The sequence below is a fragment of the Pan troglodytes genome, chromosome 3, assembly GCF_028858775.2.
Source record: "Pan troglodytes isolate AG18354 chromosome 3, NHGRI_mPanTro3-v2.0_pri, whole genome shotgun sequence".
Lineage (NCBI taxonomy): Eukaryota > Metazoa > Chordata > Mammalia > Primates > Hominidae > Pan > Pan troglodytes.
Genome location: NC_072401.2, coordinates 6,002,925 through 6,027,781, shown reverse-complemented (window position 1 = coordinate 6,027,781; position 24,857 = coordinate 6,002,925). Strand labels below are relative to the sequence as shown.

The 24,857-nt window shown below is 47.8% G+C and overlaps 1 protein-coding gene across 17 annotated transcripts in view; it reads left to right on the top strand.

Annotated features, from left to right (window-relative positions):
• Positions 1 to 24,857, top strand: part of EVC2 (EvC ciliary complex subunit 2) — a 147,957-nt gene that overhangs the window by 3,840 nt on the left and 119,260 nt on the right. For 16 of the 17 annotated variants that reach the window (XR_010156413.1, XR_010156409.1, XR_010156411.1 and 13 more), the window contains 6 exons: positions 7,914 to 7,968; positions 11,052 to 11,218; positions 13,893 to 13,961; positions 15,884 to 16,070; positions 19,737 to 19,846; positions 24,689 to 24,742. Coding sequence is in view for 12 of the 17 variants with exons in the window: in XM_009447302.5 (XP_009445577.2) it covers positions 7,914 to 7,968; positions 11,052 to 11,218; positions 13,893 to 13,961; positions 15,884 to 16,070; positions 19,737 to 19,846; positions 24,689 to 24,742 (642 nt within the window). In the remaining 5 variants the exon portion in view is untranslated. Of the gene's footprint in view, positions 1 to 5,925; positions 6,818 to 7,913; positions 7,969 to 11,051; positions 11,219 to 13,892; positions 13,962 to 15,883; positions 16,071 to 19,736; positions 19,847 to 24,688; positions 24,743 to 24,857 lie in introns of those variants that run through there. The other variant, XM_063809333.1, reaches the window with a different exon arrangement.

The following is a 24,857-nucleotide window of genomic DNA, read 5'->3' as shown; positions in this document are numbered from 1 at the left end:
TAGTTTTCAAAAAAAATGCTATTTATGTTAATATGCAATGGCATTGTTATTCCTATTTAAAATGAACTACTAGACACTTTAAAATATTCTCACCTTTAATTTAAAGAGAGTAAATGTTGATAAATATAATCAGCACAAACAAAAGTTTTTTGGAGTCTTCAATAATTGGAAAATGTGTAAAGGAGTCCCAAGACCAACATGTCTGAGAAATCAGTGCTCAGTAGCAAGCCTATCTGATGTCCCAAGAATTAGAGATGAAAGAAACCACCCAGCCCCTTTGAAAGATAAGTGTCTATTTCAGAATGGGATCCTTTCATCATTTTCACCATTTCATTATGCTAATAGTATCATTTCGTTATTTTACTTGAAGTACCACACAACAGTAATTTAGGTTGGTTGTGATGCCAAGTTCAGTGGATTGGGTGTGTCCCAAATTTGTAGAAAAGAACAACAAAAAATCAGCCAGATATGATGTAACATTATCTGTTACACTGTGTAATTACTATAGCTTCAAAATTGCAGCCTTGGAATTCTGAGTTAAGGGAACTATTAGTCAAATAAGCTCACGCCTGTAATCCCAACACTTTGGGAGGCTAAGTCAGGAGGATCGCTTGAGGTCAGGAGTTCAAAAGCAGCCTGGGAAACATAGTGAGACCCCCATCTCTACAAAACATATATATTTATATATATATATAGCTGGGTGTGATAGCACATGCCTGTATTACCAGGTTTTCAGGAGGCTGAGGCAGGAAGATGGCTTGAAACCAGAAGTTCGAGGATGCAGTGAGCTATGATCTCACCACTGCACTCCAACCTGGATGGCAGAACAAGACCCTCTCTCAAACAACAACAACAAAACAAAACTTCCTGAGAGCTTGGTCAGGAAAGATGGAGATCATGAGTGTATCTGTGCTTCACTTGATCTTTAATGGCCGGAGCACCCCAGGACTCAGTGCTGGGTTCTCTTCTTCCCTCTGTCAATACTCACACCCTTGGTGATCTATCCCCTGGCAGCTCCCGAATTTCCATCTCCAGCCAAGACCTTCTCTGAGCTCCACCATGGATCTGCATGCCTACCTGACATGGCCCGTGGAGGCTCACAGGCACTCCACAACTCATGCACCAAGGCAGAACCTAAATCCTTCCCCTTGCCTCCTTTCCTGCCAGTGGTTCCTTTGTCTTTTTCTTGCTGGGCCCGGAGGCCTTGGCATCCTCCTTGCCTCCTCCCTCTCTCCAAGCCCCACATTTAGTCAGCATATCGCATGGGTTTTATTTTCAAAACACACCCACAATCAACACAGTTTTCACTCTCTTTACAAACACCATCTTCATCTGAATTGCCACCTTCTCTCTGGGATTATTGTGTAGCCGCCTGACTGACCTCCTTGCATCTCCCCTTGAGTACTTCTCTGTTCTCAACAGAGCAGCCAGAGTGTCCCATTTAAAATGGCTAGTATGCCACTCATCACGGAGTAGCTCACGGTGGCTTCCCATTGTCCCCAGAGCAGAAACCACTCACTCACCCTGCTCAGGCACCCTGGCCTCCTTGTGTTCCTTGAACACCCTGGGTGTGTTCCCACCTCAGGGCCCTTGCACGGGTCTTTCCTCTGCCTGAACTAAAGCTCCTCCCCCTGATACCCTGACAGCCGCTCTGTCACCCTGGTAAAGCCTTTCAACATAACCCCATTTAAAATGGCAACCCCCATTACTCTCTGTCCCTCTTTCCTTCTTTATTTTGCTCCACTGTTCTTATCACCTTCTAATATACTATATATGGTATGTTACTGTTTTGTTTGTATAATATATATAGTATACTATGATTTTGCTTGTAATTTTCCTAAATAGTGTTCTGAGAGTAGAACTTTTGATGTCTTGTTTGGCAACGTATCCTCATTTTCAAAATAGCACATAGTAGGTGATCAAAAGTATTTGTTGAATGAATGAATGCAAGTGAAGTAACTGAGGTTGGCAGGAAGTGGTGAGGTAGTGGCTGAGGGATTGGAACCTGGGCTGAGAGTCTAGAAATGTGAGTTCTGACCTCAGCTCTACTGTTTACTAGCTGTGGACACTTGAGCATTTCATGTGTCAACTTATAAATATTTATTGGGTACTCTTGATGCTTCTGTGCAGCTCCTGGGGATATAGCACTCAACGTGCCTGAGTCTCTATTCTCCTGAAGTTGGTGCTCAGTCCAGCTTTGAGATTCACATTCCTCATCTACAAAGTGGCGATTTTATAGTTAACTTCTTGGCATTATCGGAGATGATGATGATGGTGATGATAAGAACAGTAACAAGAGCGGTGGTAATAATAGTTACAATGATATGCAGTAAGTCCTCACGGAACATCAATAGGTTCTTGGATACTTTGACTTTAAGCAAAAAGAAGCACTGCATGCTGTAGGAACTTAGCTCTTGTCTGTATTAACTAGCCTATGGTAAAATTGGTTTTGCTATACAGTATGCCATTTGGCTTAAAGTCACAGTTTCCATGAACCTATTGATGATGTTAAGTAAGGACTTACTGAATGGCAATACATAGTAATATGTAGTAATAATGGCAATAATAACAATTGTATATTTGCTGTGTATTTAGTCTGTTGGGCACTATGCTAAGCTTTACATTTATTTTCTGGTTTAATCTTTCAAAATTCCTTATGAAGAAGGTATAACATTCCCATTTTACAGATGAGGAAACTGAGGCCACAGTGATTCCAGGTAAGGCGAAGACGTCCACCCAGACTTGTCTAACCCAAAGCACTTGCTGTCAGTGTCTAGGTTCTACAAGAAAGTGCTTCATAAACCTGAACACAAGATTTCTGTGTGAATTTATCATCCCTTCTTGCAAACAGAGAAGAGGCAATTACAACCATTTCCCAGATGGTCTAAAAGGGCACTGTCCGCTACAGTAGCCATGTATGACTAAACTTAAACATTTCATATGCTCAAATGGCCCCATCTGGCTAGTGGCTACCATATTGGACAGCTCAGATTCTAGACCATTTTCATCAATGCAGACCATTCTACTGGAAGTTGATCAGAAGGGGAGGAGGCAGTGGAGGGTTAGCAGAGACCAGGCCTCTGGGCCATTCTTTCACAATGGCTATTGAGGGCCTTCTAGGTGCCAGGCTCTGTCCTAAATGCTTGAAATATAACAGGACAAGGCAGACCAAGACCTGCCCCTGCTCTTGAGGAACCTGCATTCTTGGAGCAGGAAAAAGGCAGGAATCATGTTACTATGTGGTGTGTCCACTGGTGGTTGGGGCTGTAGAGATGTACACAGTGGGAAGAGTGGTCTGAGAGATGAGGGGCACTCATGATATGGACAGGATGGGCAGGGAAGGTGCTGTAAGGAGGTGACAGCTGAGCGGATCCCTGAATGGAGTGGGGGACGGGCAAGGCCTTGTTTCTGGCCAGGACTCCGACAGTTGTTCCGAGTAAGATGGGATGCTGTGGATGGGCTTTCAGCAAGAAAGTGACCCACTCTCATGTTTCCTTTCCAGGCACCCCCGTGGCAGGGGTAAGAATAGATGGCAGGCGGATGTGTGAGCAGGAAAGTGGCAAGCAGGCAGGCGGGAGGCCAGGGGGCCATGGAGGGGAGCTGGACTGGGGAGGTAATGGTGGGCTACTGAGAGGTTGCTGGATTGTGGATGTTTTTTCAAGGTAGAGCCAGTGGGGTTTACTGGGATTGGTTCTGGGTTGAGAGAGAGAAAGAGAAGAATCAAGGACAAATCCAAGGATTTTGGCCTGAGCCAGTAGGAGAAAGGAGATGCCACTGGTTAATGTGCAGCAGCCTCAGGTTGGAAATCACTGCTGTTGAGTTCGACATGTCTCTTAGGCATTCAAGTCTGGATTTGAGGGGAAAAGTATGAACTAGAGATTTACATGGGGGAATAGTCAGTGTATAAATGACCTTTAACCTCTGAGGGCCTGGATGAGCTCACCTCAGGAGGAACTCTCGACTGGAAAGAGTGCCCTGGAGCAACCCCAGGGCTTTTGACTAGGAGAGGAAAAGATCCAACAGAGGAGGCCGGACAACATGTGGCCTCTGTAAAAGGGAACCGGGAATGTGACCCGAAGGTCAAGGGTGGAGAGCATTTCAGGAAGGGAGAAAGGGGCTCACCATGGTCGGCAGAATAATGGCTCCCAAAGATGCCCACGTCTAGACCCCTGGAACCTGTGGATATGTTAGGTTTCATGGCCATGGGAATTGACATTATACAAGGAATTCAGGTTGCTGATCAACTGATGTTAAAATAAGGAATATATGCAGGATGATCTGATGGTTCCAGTGTAATAATCAGGGTCCTTAAAAGTGGAAGAAGCAGGCAGAGGAGAGATCAGAAGGAGATGTTTGAAGAAGGCCAGAGAGATGCAACGTGAGAAGGACTCAGCTACTGCTGCCTTTGACAATGGAGGAAGGGGCCATGAACTTAAGGAATGCAGCAGTCTCTGAAAGCTGGAAAAGGAGAGGAAATGGGTTTTCCCCTGGAGCCTCCAGAAGAGAGCACAGCCCTGCCAATGCTTTGACTTTAGTCCATTGAGACCTGTGTCAGACTTCTGACCTCTAGAACTATCAGAGAATAAATGTGTATTAAGCCACTGCATTTGCAGTAATGTGTGCAGCAGCCACGGGAAGCTGCAATAAGCACATATCGAATGCTGCTGGTAAGTGTGTGCGATGAGGAGGACTGGTCATTAAGTGGAACGTTGGAGTGGCTGTGGTGGCCTCGATAGGAGCTGTGTCAGCTTGGAGAGAGGGATGACAGGGAGGGGCAGGCTGGCCATTGGAAGGTGCTGTCGGCTGCACCTGGCATGGTGCCTATGGGAGCGGTTGCCCAGAGTGGCCGGAGTCCCCAGAGAGGTACCTCCCCAGGCTGGGGACTTTGGTGAGGACAAGAATCAGAGATGCCCAGAAACCAGCGAAACTGCCCTGGGAGGCCTGGCCCAGGGTTCTCATGGAGGTCAGCCTGGGTCCTTTGCTCCCTGGGAACCTGCCCCTTCCTCCTGAGTGGCAATGTCCACTGGTAAGGAGAGCTTTGTCCCTGGGTGAGGTCAGGGGTCAGGTCTGCTTTGCCTGACATGTGATCCCTAGCACAGTGCCTAACAAGCAGCAGGTGCTGCTTGAAAGAATGGATAGAAAGTTCCAGGGGACAGAGGTTGTACAAACGTACATTTGTGTGGAGTTCGGTGCACCATCCAATGGATGCTTTGCCATCCATTGGCAAATGTTCATATCAGAGACCACATGGGTGTATTTGTTAAGTAATAGACTGTAATTTTTAGAAGAGTTTTAGATTTACAGAAAAATCAAGCACATAGCGCAGAAAGTTCACATATACCTCCTCCGCCCACACACATACATAGTGTCCCCTATTATTATTTCTTTATTTTTATTTTTATTTTTTTTTGAGATGGAGTCTCGCTCTGTCACCCATACCTGAGTGCAGTGGCGCAATCTCCACTCACTGCAACCTCTGCCTCCCGGGTTCAAGTGATTCTCCTGCTTCAGCCTCCCAAGTAGCTGGGATTCAGGCACCCACCACCATGCCCAGCTAATTTGTGTATTTTTAGTAGAGGCAGGGTTTACCATGTGGGCCAGACTGGTCTCGAACTCCTGACCTCAAGTGATCAGCCTGCCTCGGCCTCCCAAACTGCTGGGATTACAGGCGTGAGCCACTATACCCAGCCTATTATTTATTATTAATATTTATTATTCGTTATTAATATTTATTATTTATTTTTTTCAGAGAGGGTCTCACTTCGTCTTCCGGGCTGGAGTGCAGTGGCATGATCATAGCTCACTGCAGCCTCGACCTCCTGGGCTCCAAGTAATTCCTTCTGCCTCAGCCTCCCAAGTAGCTGGGAGTATAGGCATGTGCTGCTACACCTGGCTGATTTTCTCTTTTTTTTTTTTTTTTTGGAGAGATGGAGTCTCCCTATGTTGTCCTTTCCAAGGCTGCATAATATTCCATTTTATGGATGGACCGCATTTAGCTTATCTATTAATCCATTGATGGACATTTGGCTTGCTTCCACTTTTGGCTATTGTGAATAATGCTGCTGTGAACACAGAAGTGCAAATACCTCTTCAAGACCTGGCTTTCAGTTATTCTGCATATATGCCCAGAAGTGGAATTCTGAATCATGCTGCTTTATTCTTTTTAATAGCTGCCTGGTACTCCATAGAATGTTTGTACCATAATTTACTGTTTTAAATAGAATTCTTTACGCTGCCCATAACATAACTTAAGCTCCATGTGAACAAACTGAAGCCAGATGTTTGGCTTCATCAATGGGGAATGCTGGGGTGGGTTTGGTAGAAGGCTGTCTGGATCGAGCTGCACCCATTTTCCCTCTTCCCACACCTCTTGCCTGTCTCTGCCACTGTCTCTGCAATTTCCATCATTTCCTCCATGTCCTTCCAGGAGTCTCCATCTCTGTGGGTGGGCCTCCTCCACGCCTTTGGGGGAAAATCAGCCTCCAGCCCAGCTGGGGTTACATCACCCCAGCAGAACTGCCCCAGCCAGGGTCCTGGAGGCCTGTAAGGACTGGGCCTGAAACACACAGACAGTGGCCACAACAGTTATCCCATCGATCCTGTCCCACCTTATGCTTTCCGTGGTGTCTGGCCCGCGTGAGAGCCATGTGAACAGTAGCCACATGGACTAGTCATTGGAACTGGACCCAAAGCCAGGCCTGAGCATCCCGCTCAGCTCACATACACATCCTTTCTTCTTCCATTCCACAGAAACCAGCCGTTGCGTGCAGGGTGAGCACATGTGCTGGGCCAGGCTGCTTGCGTGCCAGGCTCTGGAGTGAGTTATCTCATTACTGTAGACTGGGGGTAGTGCTGTAAAATGAGTATAATGCTTCATGCGTTTCTATAGGGACTACTTGAACAGTTCACTCAGTGCACATAGCGTAAGCACTGGCACATGGAGAAGGTTCCATCCGGGAGAGCTTTTACTATTATTCAGTAGAGAGGTCTGAGTCTTTCTAGAGCCCAGTGATTCATAAAGGTAAATTGGAAGGGTTTGGCCAGGCTCAGTTTAGACAAATTTTCATCACCAATGAGGCTGAGCAGACTCGGAGGAGGCTTTGAGGTCACTTTTCAGAAGAGGGATCTGAGGCTCAGAGAGGCTGAGAGACTTAGCCAAGGACACACAGTGAATAAATGGTTCCAGCTAGAGTCCAGTTCTCTCCACTCCTCATCTAGTGTCTTATCTACCACCCTGGAAACTTGCAGGATCTTGGGAATTTGCAGGCTGTTGGCTTACCCAGGGTCCACAGAGTTGATGGAGGGCAGGGCTGAGGTTTGAACCCAGGTCTGTCTGATGATAAGACATTTCAATCACATGGTGCGGCCTCCCTTGACAGCTCCCAGAAATGCATTCATGAGGGCGCTGATTCTCTCCCTGGGAAAGAGAAGGGAATTCTTTACTCAGAAGCTGCCGGGAATGGCTGACTTAGAAAAGTTTACTTCACACTTCTGGATGAAAGTGCAGGTCCTTGGCCGGACGCGGTGGCTCACACCTGTAATCCTAGTGCTTTGGGAGGCTGAGGCAGGTGGATCACGAGGTCAGGAGATGGAGACCATCCTGGCTAATATGGTGAAACCCTGTCTCTACTAAAAATACAAAAAAAAATTAGCTGGGCGTGGTGGTGGGCGCCTGTAGTCCCAGCTACTCGGGAGGCTGAGGCAGGAGAATGGCGTGAACCTAGGAGGTGGAGCTTGTAGTAAGTCGAGATTGTTGCGCCACTGCACTGCAGCCTGGGTGACAGAGCAAGACTGTCTCAAAAAAAAAAAAAAAAGTGCATGTCCTCTCCATGTGAGTCATTTACAAAGATTATTTATTACCACTTCTCAGAAGTATGTGTTCCATTAATGACTTTGTGTCTTGAATTTTTTAGGACTTGCCCTGTATGATTTGGCCCAAAGTGGAATGCTGTCACTTTAAGACTGCAGGTGAGTTTTTCTTCTGGTTGATGTTCCCCTGTTTTGAGCATGAAAAACCAGAAGCCTGAAGCCCTCCTTCCTCCAGCTCCCTCACTCTCTGCTGATCCTTCCAGCACCTCTCTACTTTGGGCAAGTAGATCATTCCCTGACCTTACAGAACTAGGGCAGTGTGCCTCCACCTCAAAGCTGGCCGAAGCGTTAGTGCACAGTGGAACCTGGGGTGAGGTAGGCCCTTTTTGATATCCCCTGAAGGCATTTGGTGAATGAAACAGAACGTGTGAATTAACTGGGTATATCAGTTTCCTGTGGCTTCCCTAACAAATGTTCACAAACAGTGTCTTCGACCACACACATTTATTCTCTTACAGTACTGGAAAGCAGAAGTCCAACATCAGTTTCACTGGGCAAAGTCAAGGTATCTGTCTGCTCCCTCTGGAGGTTCCAGAAGCGAACCCATTTCCTCTCCTTTTCCAGCATCTATGGCCGCATTGCCTGTGTTCCTTAGGGATGGATTAGGGATACTGCCCTCCTCCATTTTGGAAGCTGGCAGCATGGCATCGTGCCTCAGTAGTTACTTGGTCTTCTTCTGTCTGTCAAATCTCTGTCACCCTCTTATAAGGACATCTGTGATGACATTTAGGGCCCACCAGGATAATCCAGGCAATCTCCCCATCTCGAGGCCCTTAATGGAATCACATTTGCAAAGTGTCTGAGACCCTAAGATAACATTCACAGCTTCATGGGGTTAGGACCTGGCTGTCTTTGCGGACCTTTATTCAGCTTGACACACTCAGTGGTCGAAATTCAACTGACACTCATTTCATCAAGAGGAATTGATTGGCATCTGTAACTGAAACGCACAGGCCCTGGCACTGCTGGACCCAGGAGCACAAGGTTCTCAATGCTCCTACGGCTCTGCCTTTCTCCTTCCCTCTCAGCCGCCCTTCTTTCCTCTGGTGAGCATCTTTCGCAGGCAGTTACATCCTTTCCCCATGGTGGGAAAAATGCCACGGGCAGTCCCCGGCTCCTGAGCCTCATGGCTGGCACCTGCAGGGCAGACTTCCCAGCGGCTGTGACAGTTCCAGTGCAGGCCCCTGGGCTCAGCGTGGGTCCCCGGCCTGTCCCTGAACCTATCCCTGGGGCCACTGGGTGGGGTTGTCTGGGTTCTGTGCCTAACTCTGGTGTCCTGGGGAATGGGATGGGCTGGGATTTGGGTGGGCCCCACTTGGCTCTGTAGACTGAGCGGGAATCTTGCTGAATAGAGGAGGGGTCCTCTCTGAAGGGAGGGATCACCTTGGAGTCTTCATTAAAGCTGAGGACCAGGAGAGCCAGAGAGGCATAAACGGGTGGACCAGAGATGGAGCGCTTAAGGGTAAGGTGTGGCCTTAAGACTTTATGTCCTGGTTGCTTGCTGCACAAGCATTTGTGCCCTGGCCCAAGGTGCTGTGCTGGGGTCCGGAGATGGATGTCCGGTCTCACTTGCACCCATATGCTCTACTCAGACATTCCCGATGCTCTGAATCAGCCGCTCACCTGGTGGAGCACCCACTTGTTTCCATGGCGAGGGCCATCAGTTCCCCGATGCTTGATGCAATTGGAGCCCTTATCCCATCCCAACCTGAGGAACTGAATCACCCCCAAATACAACCCAAGGAAGGAAAAAAATACTGCAATTCAATCCAGGACCCAGCTCCACATCTTTTTTTTAATCAGATTTTAGTTTTTTTCCTGCATATATTTTGAAATTCTATAGAAAGTTTCAAAAGCACTTGTAGTCTTTACCATCAATATGCTGGGTAAGAAAGACTGAAAAGTACACCTTATTTTCAGTCAAATTAGTTTGTATTTGAATAAAAGACAAACGTTGAAGAAGGCACAATGCCACCATCCAGGTCATTTCAAAACTAAAATTGCTGACTTGAAGCATTGGATACATCTAAGCATTTTCATGTGCAGTGTGGCATTTGATTGGCTGCTCAGACAACAGCCCTGTCTGATTGGTATCTTAACCACACACCCAGGTGAGGGGAACTGAGGCCCAGAGAACTCAGCTGACCTGTGCAAGGTCCCGCAGTTGATCAGCACCTGGGCCGCATCCACTGAAGAGGGACCCTGACAGCCCAGCCCGGACCTTTTAAGTGACATTCCTGTGCTTTGCACACAATGCTCATGAACTTTCCAAATGTATTGACACAGAAAAATCTAAGGGAGTCATTTCTTTCTTCTTTATTTTTCTTTTTTTTTTTGAGATGGAGTCTTGCTCTGTCGCCCAGACTGGAGTGCAGTGGCATGATCTCGGCTCACTGCAACCTCCGCCTCCCAGGTTCAAGCGATTCCCCTGCCTCACCCTCCCGAATAGCTGGGACTACAGGCGCACACCACCACGCCAGGCTAATTTTTTGTATTTTAGTAGAGACGGGGTTTCACCATGTTGGCCAGGATAGTCTCGATCTCTTGACTTTGTGATCTGCCCGCCTCAGCCTCCCAAAGTGCTAGGATTACAGGTGTCAGCTGCGGTGCCTGGCCTAGGAGTCATTTCCTATTGGAGGGCTCAGCAGGCGTTTGTGTCTGGCCATGCACACATCCTCTTTAGGATGGTGATTGGTGGTGGTCACTGAGGGCTTACTCTGCAGTAGGCGGGTGCCCAGAAGGACCTAGTGAGGTGAGACCTATGCTGTTTGCCTTAGAATTAAGCAAACCGAGGTATAGAGAGGTTAGAGGTTATGCCCAAGGACTCACAGCTGGAGGGGCAGAGCCAGGACTCGAGCCCAGGGCTCTCTGATGTCATGTGTGTAAGAATCACCCCAGGCATCATTCTTGCCCAGCAGTTCTGATTCCTAGGTGGGGCTGCACAACCCAGGTAAGGAGACGAGGCTTTGAAAAATGCTCTTCTTAAGTTCTGTAGCATCCCAGTGAGCATGTCTCATTTTCCTGGCAAAGAGATGACATCATTCATTCATTCATTAACTTACTTACCCAACAAACGTCTTCCAAGTACCTTCCATGTACCCTGTTGTCTGTCTCTAGAGGTTAAGTTCTGTGTCTTACTGTCTTTCCGCATTATATAAAATGGGTGTGTTGCTGTTTTGCAGTGGAAGCACCACTTGGAATGAAATTGGACAAGAAAATGGAAGTCTTTATCCCACTCTCAACTTCTGCAGCCTCTAGTGGGCCATGGGCTCATTCCTTATTTGCTTTTATACCCTCCTGGCCTAAGAAGAACTTATTTAAAAGAGAGTCTCCTATAACATACCGCCTGGTAAGTATTAAGTTCAATACTTTAACACAAATACCAGAAGTTGGAAATAAACCAATTATGGGCTGTATATAAAATGGCATGGGCTTTTGTTGCTTAAAAAAACCCTATTCCTCCTCTTTCACTAAATATAGTTATCACTGGGTAGCAAATCCATTTATTTTTCCAAGGTGCTATTTCTGCTACACAACATACAGTATTTAGATGGAGAGGAGATTTGACTCAGCATTAGGCTGCCTCATCTGGTGTTTCTGAAGCAGGGATTGGATTGTGCTTTAACCAGACCGAGTGACTCCCAGCTATTAAAGATGACTGTGCCCATAATAGCAGTGAGCATTTCACAGGCGTTTACTATGGGTCGGGCACTGGGTTTAGCACTTTCTATGTATAATCTCACTTGAGCCTCATTATGAGTTTCTTAAACAGTAATATTTTTATTCTCATTTTACAGACGGGAAATTGAGGATTAGAGAGATTAAGAAACTAGTTCCGTGTCCCACAGGTAGAAGTGGCAGAGCTCCGTGCTCTTGCTGTTGTTTTCTATTCTGTTTTATGTAACGTGGGTTCAGTGACTTAACGTAGTATGAGAACTGTTGAGCTTGGCCAATGAGCTACGATGGCCAAGAGCCCTTTTTTGGGCTCCCTGCTAAGTAGTGATGTTAATTTCCTGGGACTGCTGTCACAAATGACCACAAACAGCATGGCTGAAAACAACAGGAATGTATTTTCTCACTGCTGGGGAGGTTAGAAGTCTGGAAGCCCGGTGCTGGTGGGGCCACGCTCCCTCTGCAGGCTCTAGGGGAGCATCCTCCTCCCTCTTCCAGCTTCTGGTGGCTCCAGGCCATCCTTGGCTGTGGCTGGATCGCTTGACTCTCTCCCTCCATCTGCTCTTGGCCTCCTCTGTGTCTGTGTCTTCTCTGTGTGCCACTTATAAGGACACTTGTCATTGGATGTCGGGCCCACCTGGATAGTCCAGGATGATCTCTTGAGATCCTTAGTTTAATTACATCTTCAGAGACCTCTTTTCCAAATAAGGACACATACACAGGTTCTGGGGATCAGAACACAGACATATCCTTTGGGGTTCATCTCTGAACCCACTACAGTACTCATTGTTCTTTCCAGTCCTCTCCAGTTACAGGTAACTCGTCACCTCACAGGGCAGCACCCTCCATACTCAGTCGTCCCTTCTGCATTTATTTGCTCCACAAGCTGTATTTATCAGTTATTGTTTGCAAGATGCTATATGAAGGTCAGAAGAGAAAGCCAGGTCCCTGCTTGAGGGCTTTGGCAAATTCTCTTAGGGTCCCAGCACGTTAAAAAGGCATTAGGGTGGGTGTAGTGGATGGAAGCTCAACTGAATCAGAGGCCTGGGTCAGGCTGATGCTGTTGCATATTGTCCGCGTGTTCTTTGGAAAATGGCATTTTTGTTAATTTTCTACACAATGAGAGGGTTACACTGTGGAGAGGGAATGCATGTTGTGGAAAGATCACAGGATTTGGAGTCACACAGGCCTGGGGAGAGTCTCGAGCTTCCTGCCTGAGTGATCTTTGGCAAGAGTATTAACCTTTCTGAGCCTTAGTTTCCTCATCTATAAAATGGGAGTAATAGAACTCATGTATGTAAAGTGATGGCTGCCATGCCTGGCCCTCAGCCAATGACAGACATTTTATGGTTATTAGGCCCAGTGTGGTGGCTCACGTTTATAATCCCAGCACCTTGGGAGGCCAAGGCAGGAGGATCACTTGAGGCCAGGAGTCCAAGGCTAGCCTGGGAAACATAGCAAGACCCCATCTCTACAAAAATAAACAAAATAAATAAAAAATATACAAAACATGATTATGAATATCACTGAGAGCTGCCAGAGTCCATGACTCAGAATACAGCTTGTTCCACTGCAGGTGACAGGTGCGCAAGGCAGAGAGTGGGAAAGATGTGGTCATCACAGCAAGGAGAGCCAAGGAGGGCTTCCTTGATGCAGTAAGAGTCCAGTCCCATTTAAAGGAGGTGTGTGGATACTGCAGGGCCCTGGGGCAGGGAGCATGGCAAAAGCAGAAATGAACAGATATTTGTTATTAGTCAAACGGAAAGGAAACCTGCGGTTTCAAGGGCAGCAGGAGGCTTGTGTTTGATGGATGAGCCCTGGCTTTCCTTTGGAACCTTTTCATAGGGGCCATTCATTGCAGGGCTGGAGGAGGCCAAGCCTTGGTGGGGGGATTCCTTATGTTGATGAGGCATCAAGCTCACAGAGAGGCTGCCCCCAGCCCCCAGACACACTGCCCTTTGTTCCAGCGCACCGTGGTGCACAGGTGTACTGTCAGCCCACACCTGGTAAGCACACAGTACCTGTTAAATGATATCTTCACTGCTTTGCCCACATACCCCTTGCTGGTATGTCAGTCTTGGTTGGCTGAGCCCTGTGACAACAGGCATCCCACACATGCACCCAGACCAGGAATACACTGTGGTGTAAGCTCAAGTCCACATTCTTCTTTCCATAAGTTTTAATTTCCAATCCTTTAATGCTCTTTTACAAATAAGACTTCAAGATTACTTAAGGATTAGTAGCAGTAATCTTTCTACCCTCTGTAAAAATTTCATCATCTTGTACTTTTATTAAATATATATAGCATGAAATATTTCTCATTTTCTAATAACTTTTACATTTTATTGTAGTATGGGGACATTTCAAGAGAAGTTCAAGGGACTTCTGAAAATGGAGTAATTTTTCAGAAATGTGCACTGGTAAGTTTCCACTGGTGGTGTATATTTGAAGAGAAAATAATTGGATTTTGCCCAGATCATTTTATTACAGTCATGTATTTAAGAACTGATAAATCATGGGCTTACCTACACAAGTCTAGACACATGAGCAATGAACAAATAGCAAGGTCTGTGATATCTCATATGGCAACACTAGGACTGAGATTATTTTTGTTACAATTAAATAATTGTCAGTAAAAATCCACAGATATCATTTAGAATGGGAAAAAAGTATGATATATTTTGTTTCAGATTATAATCATTAATAGGGTACCTGACAGTTTTCAAAGTTGTTTAATGTTTTTTAGGTCTTTAACCTTCCTAATCCTACAAGATGGTTACAATCCCACATATTATCCTTGTGTCAGGGGTCTCCAGCACCTGTCTTAGGGTCAGTGATTTGCTAGAAGTACTTACAGAACTCAGAAAAGCCATTCTTCTCAGTTACAGTTCATTACAGAGAAAGGGTATAGATTAAAGCCAGGAAAGGAAAAAGGTGAATGTCGCAGAGCCCAGGAGAGACCAGGCATGAGCTTCCGGCTGTCTCTCCCAGTGGATGAGTTGTGTGGACAGAGCTTAGTTCTCCCAGCAATGATGTTTGACAATCTGGATGGAATATTGTCAACCAGGGAAGCTCACTGGAGCCTTTGGGTCCAGGGTTTTTCCCAGGCTCAGTCACATAGGCATGGAGCACCCATGAGACTGACCTCAGTTATTCGTTTTCCAGCCCCTCCAGAGGTCATTTCAGTACAGCAGGGTCCAAGGCACCCATCACAACTAATTGGCATCAGCTATCTGGTGAGGTCAAAGGACCCAGGTATATTTTTAAAAAAAACAAAAAAAAAACCCACACTGTAATCAGGCAAGGATATTCTGCAGGCTTTAGAGGTTATCTTTCAGGAGCTGCTCAAGGGCCAGTCCTTTCTCCTGAATGTGGAGGGCTTGGACAGCCCAGGCCTGCTGAGTTAAGCCTTTCCTGTGCCACCCTCATTTCTTCACAGGCCCTCAACTACATTGTTTGCCTTCCTGGATGCAATCAGTGTCAGTAGTTTCTTGTATATCCTTCTAGTGACTTTTTCTGCCATATGCATGCAGTTATAAGTGTGTGCACATGCATGTATACATACATGTACCTTCTTTCTCCCCCACTTTTTTTCACACAGGTGGCAGTATATTACACACACAGTTCTGAAGCTTGCTTTTATCACTTCTTATATTCCAGAGCTCGCTCATCTCAGCACACACATTGCTTCCTTCTCTTTTTTCTGGCTCCTGCATGTATTTCAGCAGAGCTGGAGAGAAGCTGGTGCAGGAGGGCTGGGAGACAAGATTAGAGAGGAAGGCAGGGCAAGAGTGCAGAGCCCAGGTGATGAGCCTGTTGCATGGGCCACTGGATGGCTTCCGGCAGTAGAGCCACTGAGACACATGCTGGGCAGAGCCTGAATGTGGGAGATGATCCAAGAGGCAGATGAGCTGCTCAGGTCCTTCCTGGAGATCACATGACCATCAGAGACCCTGGGCTGAGGCTGAATCTTCAAAATAACTAAGTACCAAGGAGCCATTGTTTGCTTGGTAGCACTGGTTATCACAATCTCCCCAACCTGACTGGTTCTGCACTTGGAGATTTTTTCTTCTAAGATTCTCTGCAAGGATGATTTCACTGCATTTCAGCATCTCAGTTTCTTTGAAACTGTCTCCAAGCAACAGCTTGGCAAGTGTGGGTCAAAACCCTCTTGGGGGTCTTTGAAATCATACGGAGACTGATAAATTCCCAGACCCTCTGCGAGACCGTGCTACCCTCCTTCTTCTTGGATGCCTAATGTACACAGGCTGGGCTCCTGCCCCATTTTAGGAAGCTGGACTTGTCAGCAAATCTGCCCTCATGCCTTCTCCTTCTGCCCTAGGTGTCCGAGTCGAGCGAAGCACAGACAGCCCGCATATGGCTGCTTGTTAACAACACCAAGACAACCTCGTCAGCCAACCTCTCGGAGCTGCTCTTGCTGGACAGCATTGCTGGTCTCACCATTTGGGACTCCATCGGAAACAGGACCTCAGAAGGATTCCAGGCTTTTAGCAAGAAGTTTCTGCAAGGTAACAGTAAAGCGTTCTGAAGTCAGGGATGACAAATGAGAATATGTACAGATACTTCCAGGTGAATGTGTTCTGGGTCAGGCATGTTCTTAAAGCCTTACACGTGTTCACTCTCTTAATCCTCACAGTGGATCTTACTATCAGGGTATCAAAAAAAGAGAAAAGAGACCACATTCAGTATCTGTAACCAAAAAGCTGAATTTCTCATTTATCTTAGAGAGATGTTGGATTTGGGGAAAGAGTTGTGGGAAATTTTTAAAAATATATAGTCCATTTTTATTATGAAAAATTTCAAACATACACAAAGATAGAGTTGACAGTGGACCCCAGTATACCTGTCACTCAGATCACCAAAATTAACCATCACTCAGGAAGATGAAGAGTTTGTTTTGGGTTGTGCTGGACAGAGTGGGAGTGGGTTGACATCCGTCTCAGTAGCATGTTCTTGAGCTGTCCAGGCGTGTTCAGGTGTTCAAGCATGTTCACTGGGGTAACTCCAGGGCTGCTTGGTTGGCTTTAGACTCTGCCACCCTCACTGGTTGGCTTTCAGAGGTTCGTTTCCTGAGGTGGGCTGTTGTTGGTCAATTAAGCAGGTTTAAAACCAATTCTGGGATTCAGTTGGTACCATGGCTTCAGAACTTAGTTTCCCTAGGAGGGCAAAGACATCTTTTATTCTTAGTAGGACCTCATTTACAGATGAAGAGACTGGGACTAAAGTGGTTGAGAAGCTTGCCCGAGGTCTTAGGGCTGGCTGCTGTCAAGGCTGAGTCAAGCTCAGGCAGTGTGGCTCCCTGTGCACCCTGGTAACCTTTAAACCGTCATGTTTCTCACACGCCTGGAACTCTTACCGACTCCATGCCTCCGTACTCACGGCACACATTGCTCATCAGTCATGCTGTTCCTTCCCTCTGAGCCTAGATAAGGCCTCAGAATCCTTCTTAACACGCTATTATTGACAGAAGCTACTAGTGGAGCTTGCCCACAAGTAGTGACCTTTTTGCTGGCTCTGATTTAAATGATGTCATAAAAGTTGTTATGAGATGTCCCAGCTAAGTGACTTTCAGTGCTTTCCTGCCTTCAATGATATAAAGATGAATCCGCTATTCTTAACTCGTGTTCAAAGCATGGAGCATGGAGCCACGAGCAGAGCATAGATGCAGCCTCAGATGGACCTGGGTGACTCCCAGCCTTGTGACTGAGAAGCTGCATGGCTTCTGCAAAGCTATTGAAGTGCTCTGGTTGTGCGAATATCAGTCCATTGTGGAGTCGTAGAGATAGAATCAAGGAGACAATGTCACCCAGACACTCTGCCTGGTAAAGGGAAGGTGTCCAACACCCTCTCCAGCCTGTGGTCCTGCACGTCTCTCATCGCATTTCCACGCAGACCTATCATGGTCCATGCTCCTGCCAGACCCAGCTTCCTACCCTTCTCCTATCTCCTAGCATCTACTCTTGCTCTTGTGTGGGTCAGGAAAGCACCTCTCCCCAACTCTGAATATACAAATCATCTCTATTCTTTGGGACCTGGCCCTGGTGTCACCTTTTCTAGAAAGCCCTACCCAATCCCTTGCCCCAAAGTCACCCCTCTGCCTCCAAACTTCCACAGAGATTACCTGCCCCTTCCTGCTTCCCTGCTTGGAGCCTAGGGCCATTCTAGGCACTTTCCACACGTGAATTCATGGACTTCTGCTCTAGCACGTGCACACTGTGTGTCTCTGAACCTTGGCTCTCCATCTCTCCTCTGGGCATGCTAGTAACACCCACCTAGGAAGGCGCTGTGAGGGTAAGGGAGTTAAAGCAGTATGACGCAGCCCGGCTGTGGAAAGTGCTCCTGGGCTCCTGGTGATAGGAGGTATTTTGTTGGTGGTTTTTTCTTTTTTGAGATGGAGTTTCATGCTTGTCGCCCAGCCTAGAGTGCAGTGGCACAATCTCGGCTCACTGCAACCTCCGCCTCCCGAATTTAAGTGATTCTCCTGCCTCAGCCTCCCAAGTAGCTGGGTCTACAGGCGTGTGCCACCATGCCCAGCTAATTTTTGTATTTTTAGTAGAGACAGGATTTCACCATATTGCCCAGGCTGGTCACGAACTCCTGACCTCAGGTGATCCACCTGCCTTGGCCTCCCAAAGTGCTAGGATTACAGGCGTGAGCCACCATGCCCAGCCACTGTTGGTGTTATTTTTATTCTTATTGCTCCATTCTTGTTATTTATGCCCATGCTTAGCTCTACCTACTGGGCTCTACATTCCCTGAGGGCAGTGTCCAAATCATATTTATCTGTGAACTCTCCGCTACGCCAAGGAATGTGACATTGATTTTCACCTTGGGGCACAGGTGACTTTTTTTTTTTCCCCCCAAAGCATAAGTAGATAACTATAAAATCAAATGACCAGTCAGGTCCCAGTTCATTGACATTCTGACCTCATCATTATTATTTGGTGCTTTTCTTTTATTAGAGCCAGTGTTGTTTGGGGAAAAGATGATGGGACCCAGAGGGTCAGGTGGCTCCCTGTCCATCAGCGGGGTGATCCTAAGCCAGTCACTGTCTCTCAGTTTCAATTTCTTCTTCTGTATGTTGCAGAAGATCATGTGTTCTCCATCCATCTCAGGGCAGTGTGTGGAGATCAGCTGGGTTAATGCAGGTGCAGCACATGGAGAGTGATGAAATCACTGTATGGGGAAGGTCTGACTATGACTTCTTTCCCCGTCATTGTCATTGTCACTGCCATTATCTTTATCACTTTATGTTCATTATCTTAGCTCTAGGATATATACAAATAAAATGAGATGAGCATGGTCCACACCTAAAGTCCCAGCTACTCAGGAGGCTGAGGCAGGAGGATCACTGGAGCCTGGGAGTTCGAGACTAGTCTGGGCAACATAGAGAGAGCCTGTCTCAGAAATAAATAAATAAAAATTTTTAAATAAAAATGAAAATGTTGAGGATTTTTAAAACAAAAATGCCAGTGATTCCTTAGGCTAAGTGAGCATTCCTCCTCTTTTCTTTACTCTCTATATATGTGTGTGTGTGTGTGTGTGTGTGTGTATATATATGTTATATATATGTGTGTGTATATGTGTTATATATGTGTGTATATATGTATCTATATTTTCGAGGTCTGCATACATTGAGAAATGAGGCATATTGTGGCGTTTTAGGGCTATAAGTAAACTCTGTTAGGGAGAAAGGCAGATTGGAGGACAAGCTTAGGTGAGAACAGTGACTGGCGGAGTTAGACGGGCTCCGTCACCCACCTGGCCGCATCAGGCGAAGGCCTCCAGTCCTGGTACAGCCTCTCCCGAGCAGGATGGGCTGAGCACAGCCCACCCAAACTTACCTATGGGATGAGGTGGGCTGCACAGTGAGAAAGGGCTAGGAGAGCCAGCCCTGTTGCGGGTGGTGCACCCCCACTCGTGAATGGAAACGTCAGGAGTGGGAGTCCAGGAGTCCACCCAGCTCACTCTCCCCAGCTTACCACTCAGAGAATTCCCTCCCCGCACCCAGCTGTGTGCAATACAAAGGGCTTCCTTGCTGCAGGCATCACTGCCATGGTGGCCTCCCTTGGAACCACTGAAGCCAGGGACCAGGATGTGTCTGGGGTGTGGTGGGGCGCAGCCGGGGGCGTGGCCAAGCCCTCCCTGAGTCACACGTGCTTTTCTCTGCGCAGTGGGAGATGCCTTTGCTGTCAGCTACGCAGCCACGCTCCAGGCTGGAGACCTCGGGAACGGGGAGAGCCTCAAGCTTCCTGCCCAACTCACCTTTCAGAGCTCGTCACGGGTATTACCTATGTTACTTTAATCTCTGTCTTGCCACTGCCAAGAGAGGTTGTTTTGGAAACAGGGACACTTCAGACAGAAGACCTGTTAGTTCCTTCCTTCCTTCAGTGATGCCACCTAGCAGATAAGGGCACAGGCCCTGGAGTCTCACACACCTTGCCATGAACTGGGCTCCCTTAGTAATGCCCATGTGACTTTGCCTAAGTTACTTAACGCCTCTGGGCCTCACACGAGGTTATCATAAGGATAGGTAATCAATACATGTGAATTCTCTTCCCTGTGTCCTGCACACTGTAAGCAACTAACCGGTAGTTACCATTACTATTAATTTTGCAGGGCTACCATAACAAAGTACCACAGACTAGACTTAAAAACAACAGAAATGTATTGTCCAGGAGGCTGGAAGCCAGAGATCAGGGTGTCTGCAGGGCTGATTGCTTCTGAGACCTGTTCTTGGCTTTTGGAGGCTGCCTTCTCCCTGTGTCTTCCTAAGGCCTTCCCTGGCTGCACGTCTGTCCTAGCCTCTTCTATAAGGACACCAGGCATACAAGACCATGACCCAGCCTAGCAACCTCACTTTACCTTACTACCTCTGTAAAGACCCTGTCTCCAAATGCAGTCACCATCCTAGGGCACTGGACTTCAGACTTTAACATATAAATTTTGGGAAACAGAGTCTGGCCCATAACACCATTACTGTGAGTCTCCCCATCTCTCACTGCCCCTGTGGTGGGTTCACTTACGCAGTGAACGCTGGCTGGCTGCCTGTCCTGGCAGGTGCTGCACGCCCCGGGTACAGACTGGAGGAGATGTGGTCCCCGACTTCAAGGAGATCATGATGCTCTGCTTCCTTTTGTCATTTTATTGTGTCTTCAGCCTCTGGAGAAAGTCTTCCCTATTCACGGACACGGAAGATGCGGCTCATAGCATGACTGTGACTGCCCCAGGTCACATAACAGAATCAGATTGTACCCTGCGGCCTCCTGCTGAGGCCTCCTTCCACCCTGAGGCTGCGAGGCCAGTGTGGTGGTTCTGCTGCAATGAGGGGAAAACAAAACAAAACACCTTAGATAAATTTAGATAACGTGAAAGAGGCTAAATACAAGATACAAGAAATTGACATAAAACTATTGGGAAGGACAGTTCTCTCAGGAAATAATTCAGTATAAGGTTACAAAAATAGAGAACAAAGGCAGATTTTTGAAAACATGGATAAAATGGTCCAGAAGAAATCATAACAATTTCAGAAGGCAGGAAACCAAGTAAATTAGCAAGATAAGGTAAGATAATGATAAGGAAAAGACAAGGTAAGCATCAGAAAGCAAATCAGAAACTCTGAATGAAATGAAATGGAAGCTTCCATGTCCTCAGGCAGGAGCCTCAGGAGCTGAAGCCCCGGGCAGCTGTGTGTGTTCCCGGGCAGCTATGTGTGTGTGTTCCCGGGCAGCTGTGTGTGTTCCCGGGCAGCTGTGTGTGTTCCCGGGCAGCTCTGTGTGTTCCTGGGCAGCTGTGTGTGTTCCTGGGCAGCTGTGTGTGTTTCCGGGCAGCTGTGCGTATTCCCGGGCAGCTGTGTGTGTTCCCGGGCAGCTGTGTGTGTGTTCCCGGGCAGCTGTGTGTGTTCCCGGGCAGCTGTGTGTGTTCCCGGGCAGCTGTGTGTATGTTCCCGGGCAGCTGTGTGTGTTCCTGGGCAGCTGTGTGTGTTCCCGGGCAGCTGTGCGTATTCCCGGGCAGCTATGTGTGTGTGTTCCTGGGCAGCTGTGTGTGTTCCCGGGCAGCTGTGTGTGTTCCCGGGCAGCTGTGTGTATGTTCCCGGGCAGCTGTGTGTGTTCCTGGGCAGCTGTGTGTGTTCCCGGGCAGCTGTGCGTATTCCCGGGCAGCTATGTGTGTGTGTTCCTGGGCAGCTGTGTGTGTTCCTGGGCAGCTGTGCGTATTCCCGGGCAGCTGTGCGTATTCCCGGGCAGCTATGTGTGTGTGTTCCTGGGCAGCTGTGAGTGTGTTCCCGGGCAGCTGTGTGTGTTCCTGGGCAGCTGTGTGTGTTCCCGGGCAGCTGTGCGTATTCCCGGGCAGCTATGTGTGTGTGTTCCTGGGCAGCTGTGAGTGTGTTCCCGGGCAGCTGTGTGTGTTCCTGGGCAGCTGTGTGTGTTTCCGGGCAGCTGTGCGTATTCCCGGGCAGCTATGTGTGTGTGTTCCCGGGCAGCTGTGTGTGTTCCCAGGCAGCTGTGTGTATGTTCCCGGGCAGCTGTGTGTGTTCCCGGGCAGCTGTGTGTGTTCCCGGGCAGCTGTGCGTATTCCCGGGCAGCTATGTGTGTGTGTTCCTGGGCAGCTGTGTGTGTTCCTGGCCAGCTGTGTGTGTTCCTGGGCAGCTGTGTGTGTTCCTGGGCTGGGCTGGCTTGAGCAGGGGGAGGTTTGTGGTTCCGCAGAGCCTGGCTCCCTGCATGCTCCGGGAGGACCTTCCTCGTGGCTTCCCCTGCCCCACCCTGAAATAGTCCCGCCTGTTACTTTGTTTGGTTCCTGTCTGTGATATTGACTCTACCCCTTAGGAACCCCCACCCCCCCGCACTCCCTCACTAGAATGTCAGCTCCATGAAACCAGGGACCTAGTGTGTCCTATTCACAACTGTGTCTCCAGGGCCAAAAAGAGAACCCTGCACGTAATAGGTGCTCAGTAACATTGTGTTGAATCCCACTTGGTCTATGTTTTCTGGCTTCATGCTAGGAACTAAAAAATGTAACTGCATGCATGTACTGGAGTGAGGATTTATGTTTCACAAAGAGCTGAAGACAAGCTTTGATAGCACGCTTTAGGCTCTTATCTGCATATCTGTGGGAACACAGCAGAAAGTACTAGAATGTGGGCTCTGAACTTAGCCTCAGGCTCCAGCTCAGGAGACCCTGAGACTCCAAGGCACCGAACGTATTCCAAAGCAGAGGTAACTCAAGAACAGAAAAGGCCAAGGGAATGAATGCCTCAGAGGTGTCTCTTCTTTAGAGTCATATTCTAAAACTGTTCCATTTCCCTCCTATGAAAAGAGGACTTACAGAATTTTGATTTTCTCTGAAGCCTCCATGAGGTTGCCTGCTGGCCCACAGTGGATTTGGGAAGTCCCACTGCTTCCTAGCACTGCTGCCATAACATCTGTAGGGCATGGATCGGGGATTTGCTACCTTGGGAGGAGCATAGCTCAGGTTACAGAAAAATGCCTTAGTCGCGTCTGTAATGAGAATTACATGGGTTGCTGAGCTCACTGGGCTGCAAGCTCTAAGTCCCAAGGTCTGGTTCTTTTTTTTTTTTTTTGAGACAGAGTTTCACTCTTGTCGCCCAGGCTGGAGTGTAATGGCGCAGTCTGGGCTCACTGCAACCTCCGCCTCCCAGGTTCAAGCGATTCTCCTCTCTCAGCCTCCTGAGTAGCTGGAATTACAGGCACCCACCACCACACCTGGCTAATTTTTGTATTTTTAGTAGAGACAGGGTTTCACCATGTTGGCCAGGCTGGTCTCGAGCTCCTGACCTCAGGTGATCCACCCGCCTCGGCCTCCCAAAGTGCTGAGATTACAAGTGTGAGCCACAGCGCCCAGCCAGTCTGGTTCTATATAATGATACTACTGCTACTACTATTGCTATTGCTTTTTAAAAATTTTATTATTATTATTATTATTTTTTTTTTTGAGACAGCATTTCACTCTTGTCACCCAGGCTGGAGTGCAATGGCATGATCTCAGCTCACTGCAACCTCCTCCTCCTGGGTTCAAGCCATTCTCCTGCCTCAGCCTCCTGAGTAGCTGGAATTACAGGTGCCCGCCACCACACCCAGCTAATTTTTGATTTTTAGTAGAGATGGGGTTTCACTACATTAGCCAGGCTGGTCTTGAACTCCTGACCTCAGGTGATCCACTTGCCTTGGCCTTCCAAAGTGCTGGGATTACAGGTGTGAGCCACCGCCCCCGGCCTGCTATTGCTACTACTGCTGCTGCTGCTGCTAATGTTACTACTACTACCTACAGCCACCAATAGCAGTAATATTTTATAGCACTCCCTAGTGCCAGGCACTCTTCAGGGTTCTATATTACCTAAGTTAATCTTCATAGCAATTCTGTGAGTTGAATATGATTACCATTTCACAGATGAGAAAACAGAGGCACAGAGAGGCTAATACCTTGCCCAAGGTCCAACTGCTGGTGAGCAGTGGGGCCCTGTATGAACTTAGACAGCCTGGCCCTAACCACCACCCTATAGACAGCCTGTCAGTGGCAAGCTATTCTGCCTTTACCCCCAGGAAGAAGTATGTTCTCACGGTGGGTCTTGTCGGTCACCATGCAGTTAGACAGGTGGATACCATGACACACTTTACTTTTCTGTTTCCTGTATCTTCTCAGCAGAGGAATATTAGAGAGCATTAGGAATAGACCCACAGCGGGTTGGGGCTTGGAGAATCAAGTGCGTTTGAGTGAGAGAAGAACACGTGCAGTGCAGTCAGAGCCCAGGATTCCATCTACCTTTGTGAAGGAGGCAGACGCTGGGAGAGTGGAGGTGACCTGCCTTGGTCACAGGCTTGGAGTCAGTGCCCAACCCCAAGCATTTCTCCACAAGGGCATGCTGCCATGACTTTCTCTGGATGTTAGCGAAGCTGGTGTTTGGATTTCACACGGCCTCCAGTAGAGAGAGAGGGATCCTATCCCCAAAGCTCCTTCCTCCCGATGGTGAGACCTTCACAAGCTCTGACCTGTGCAGCAGTTAGGGCTGATTGTAGCTCCAGGCTTGGAGGGTTGGAAATCGCACCAAATGTTATCCCATGTGTCAGACCCCAAACTGTTGCTGAAAGTGTTTTCTTTTTTCCTTTTCTAGAACAGAACACAGCTGAAAGCGCTTTTTTCCATAACAGCAGAAGAAAACATAACGGTAAGAGACATGACATGCCCTGAGCACCCTCAGGACACACCTGTGCTGTGTGGGTCCTGCCTGTCCTTGGAGCCATGGGGAGCGGCCAGCTGCTGGCCTTGGTCCCCCAGTTATG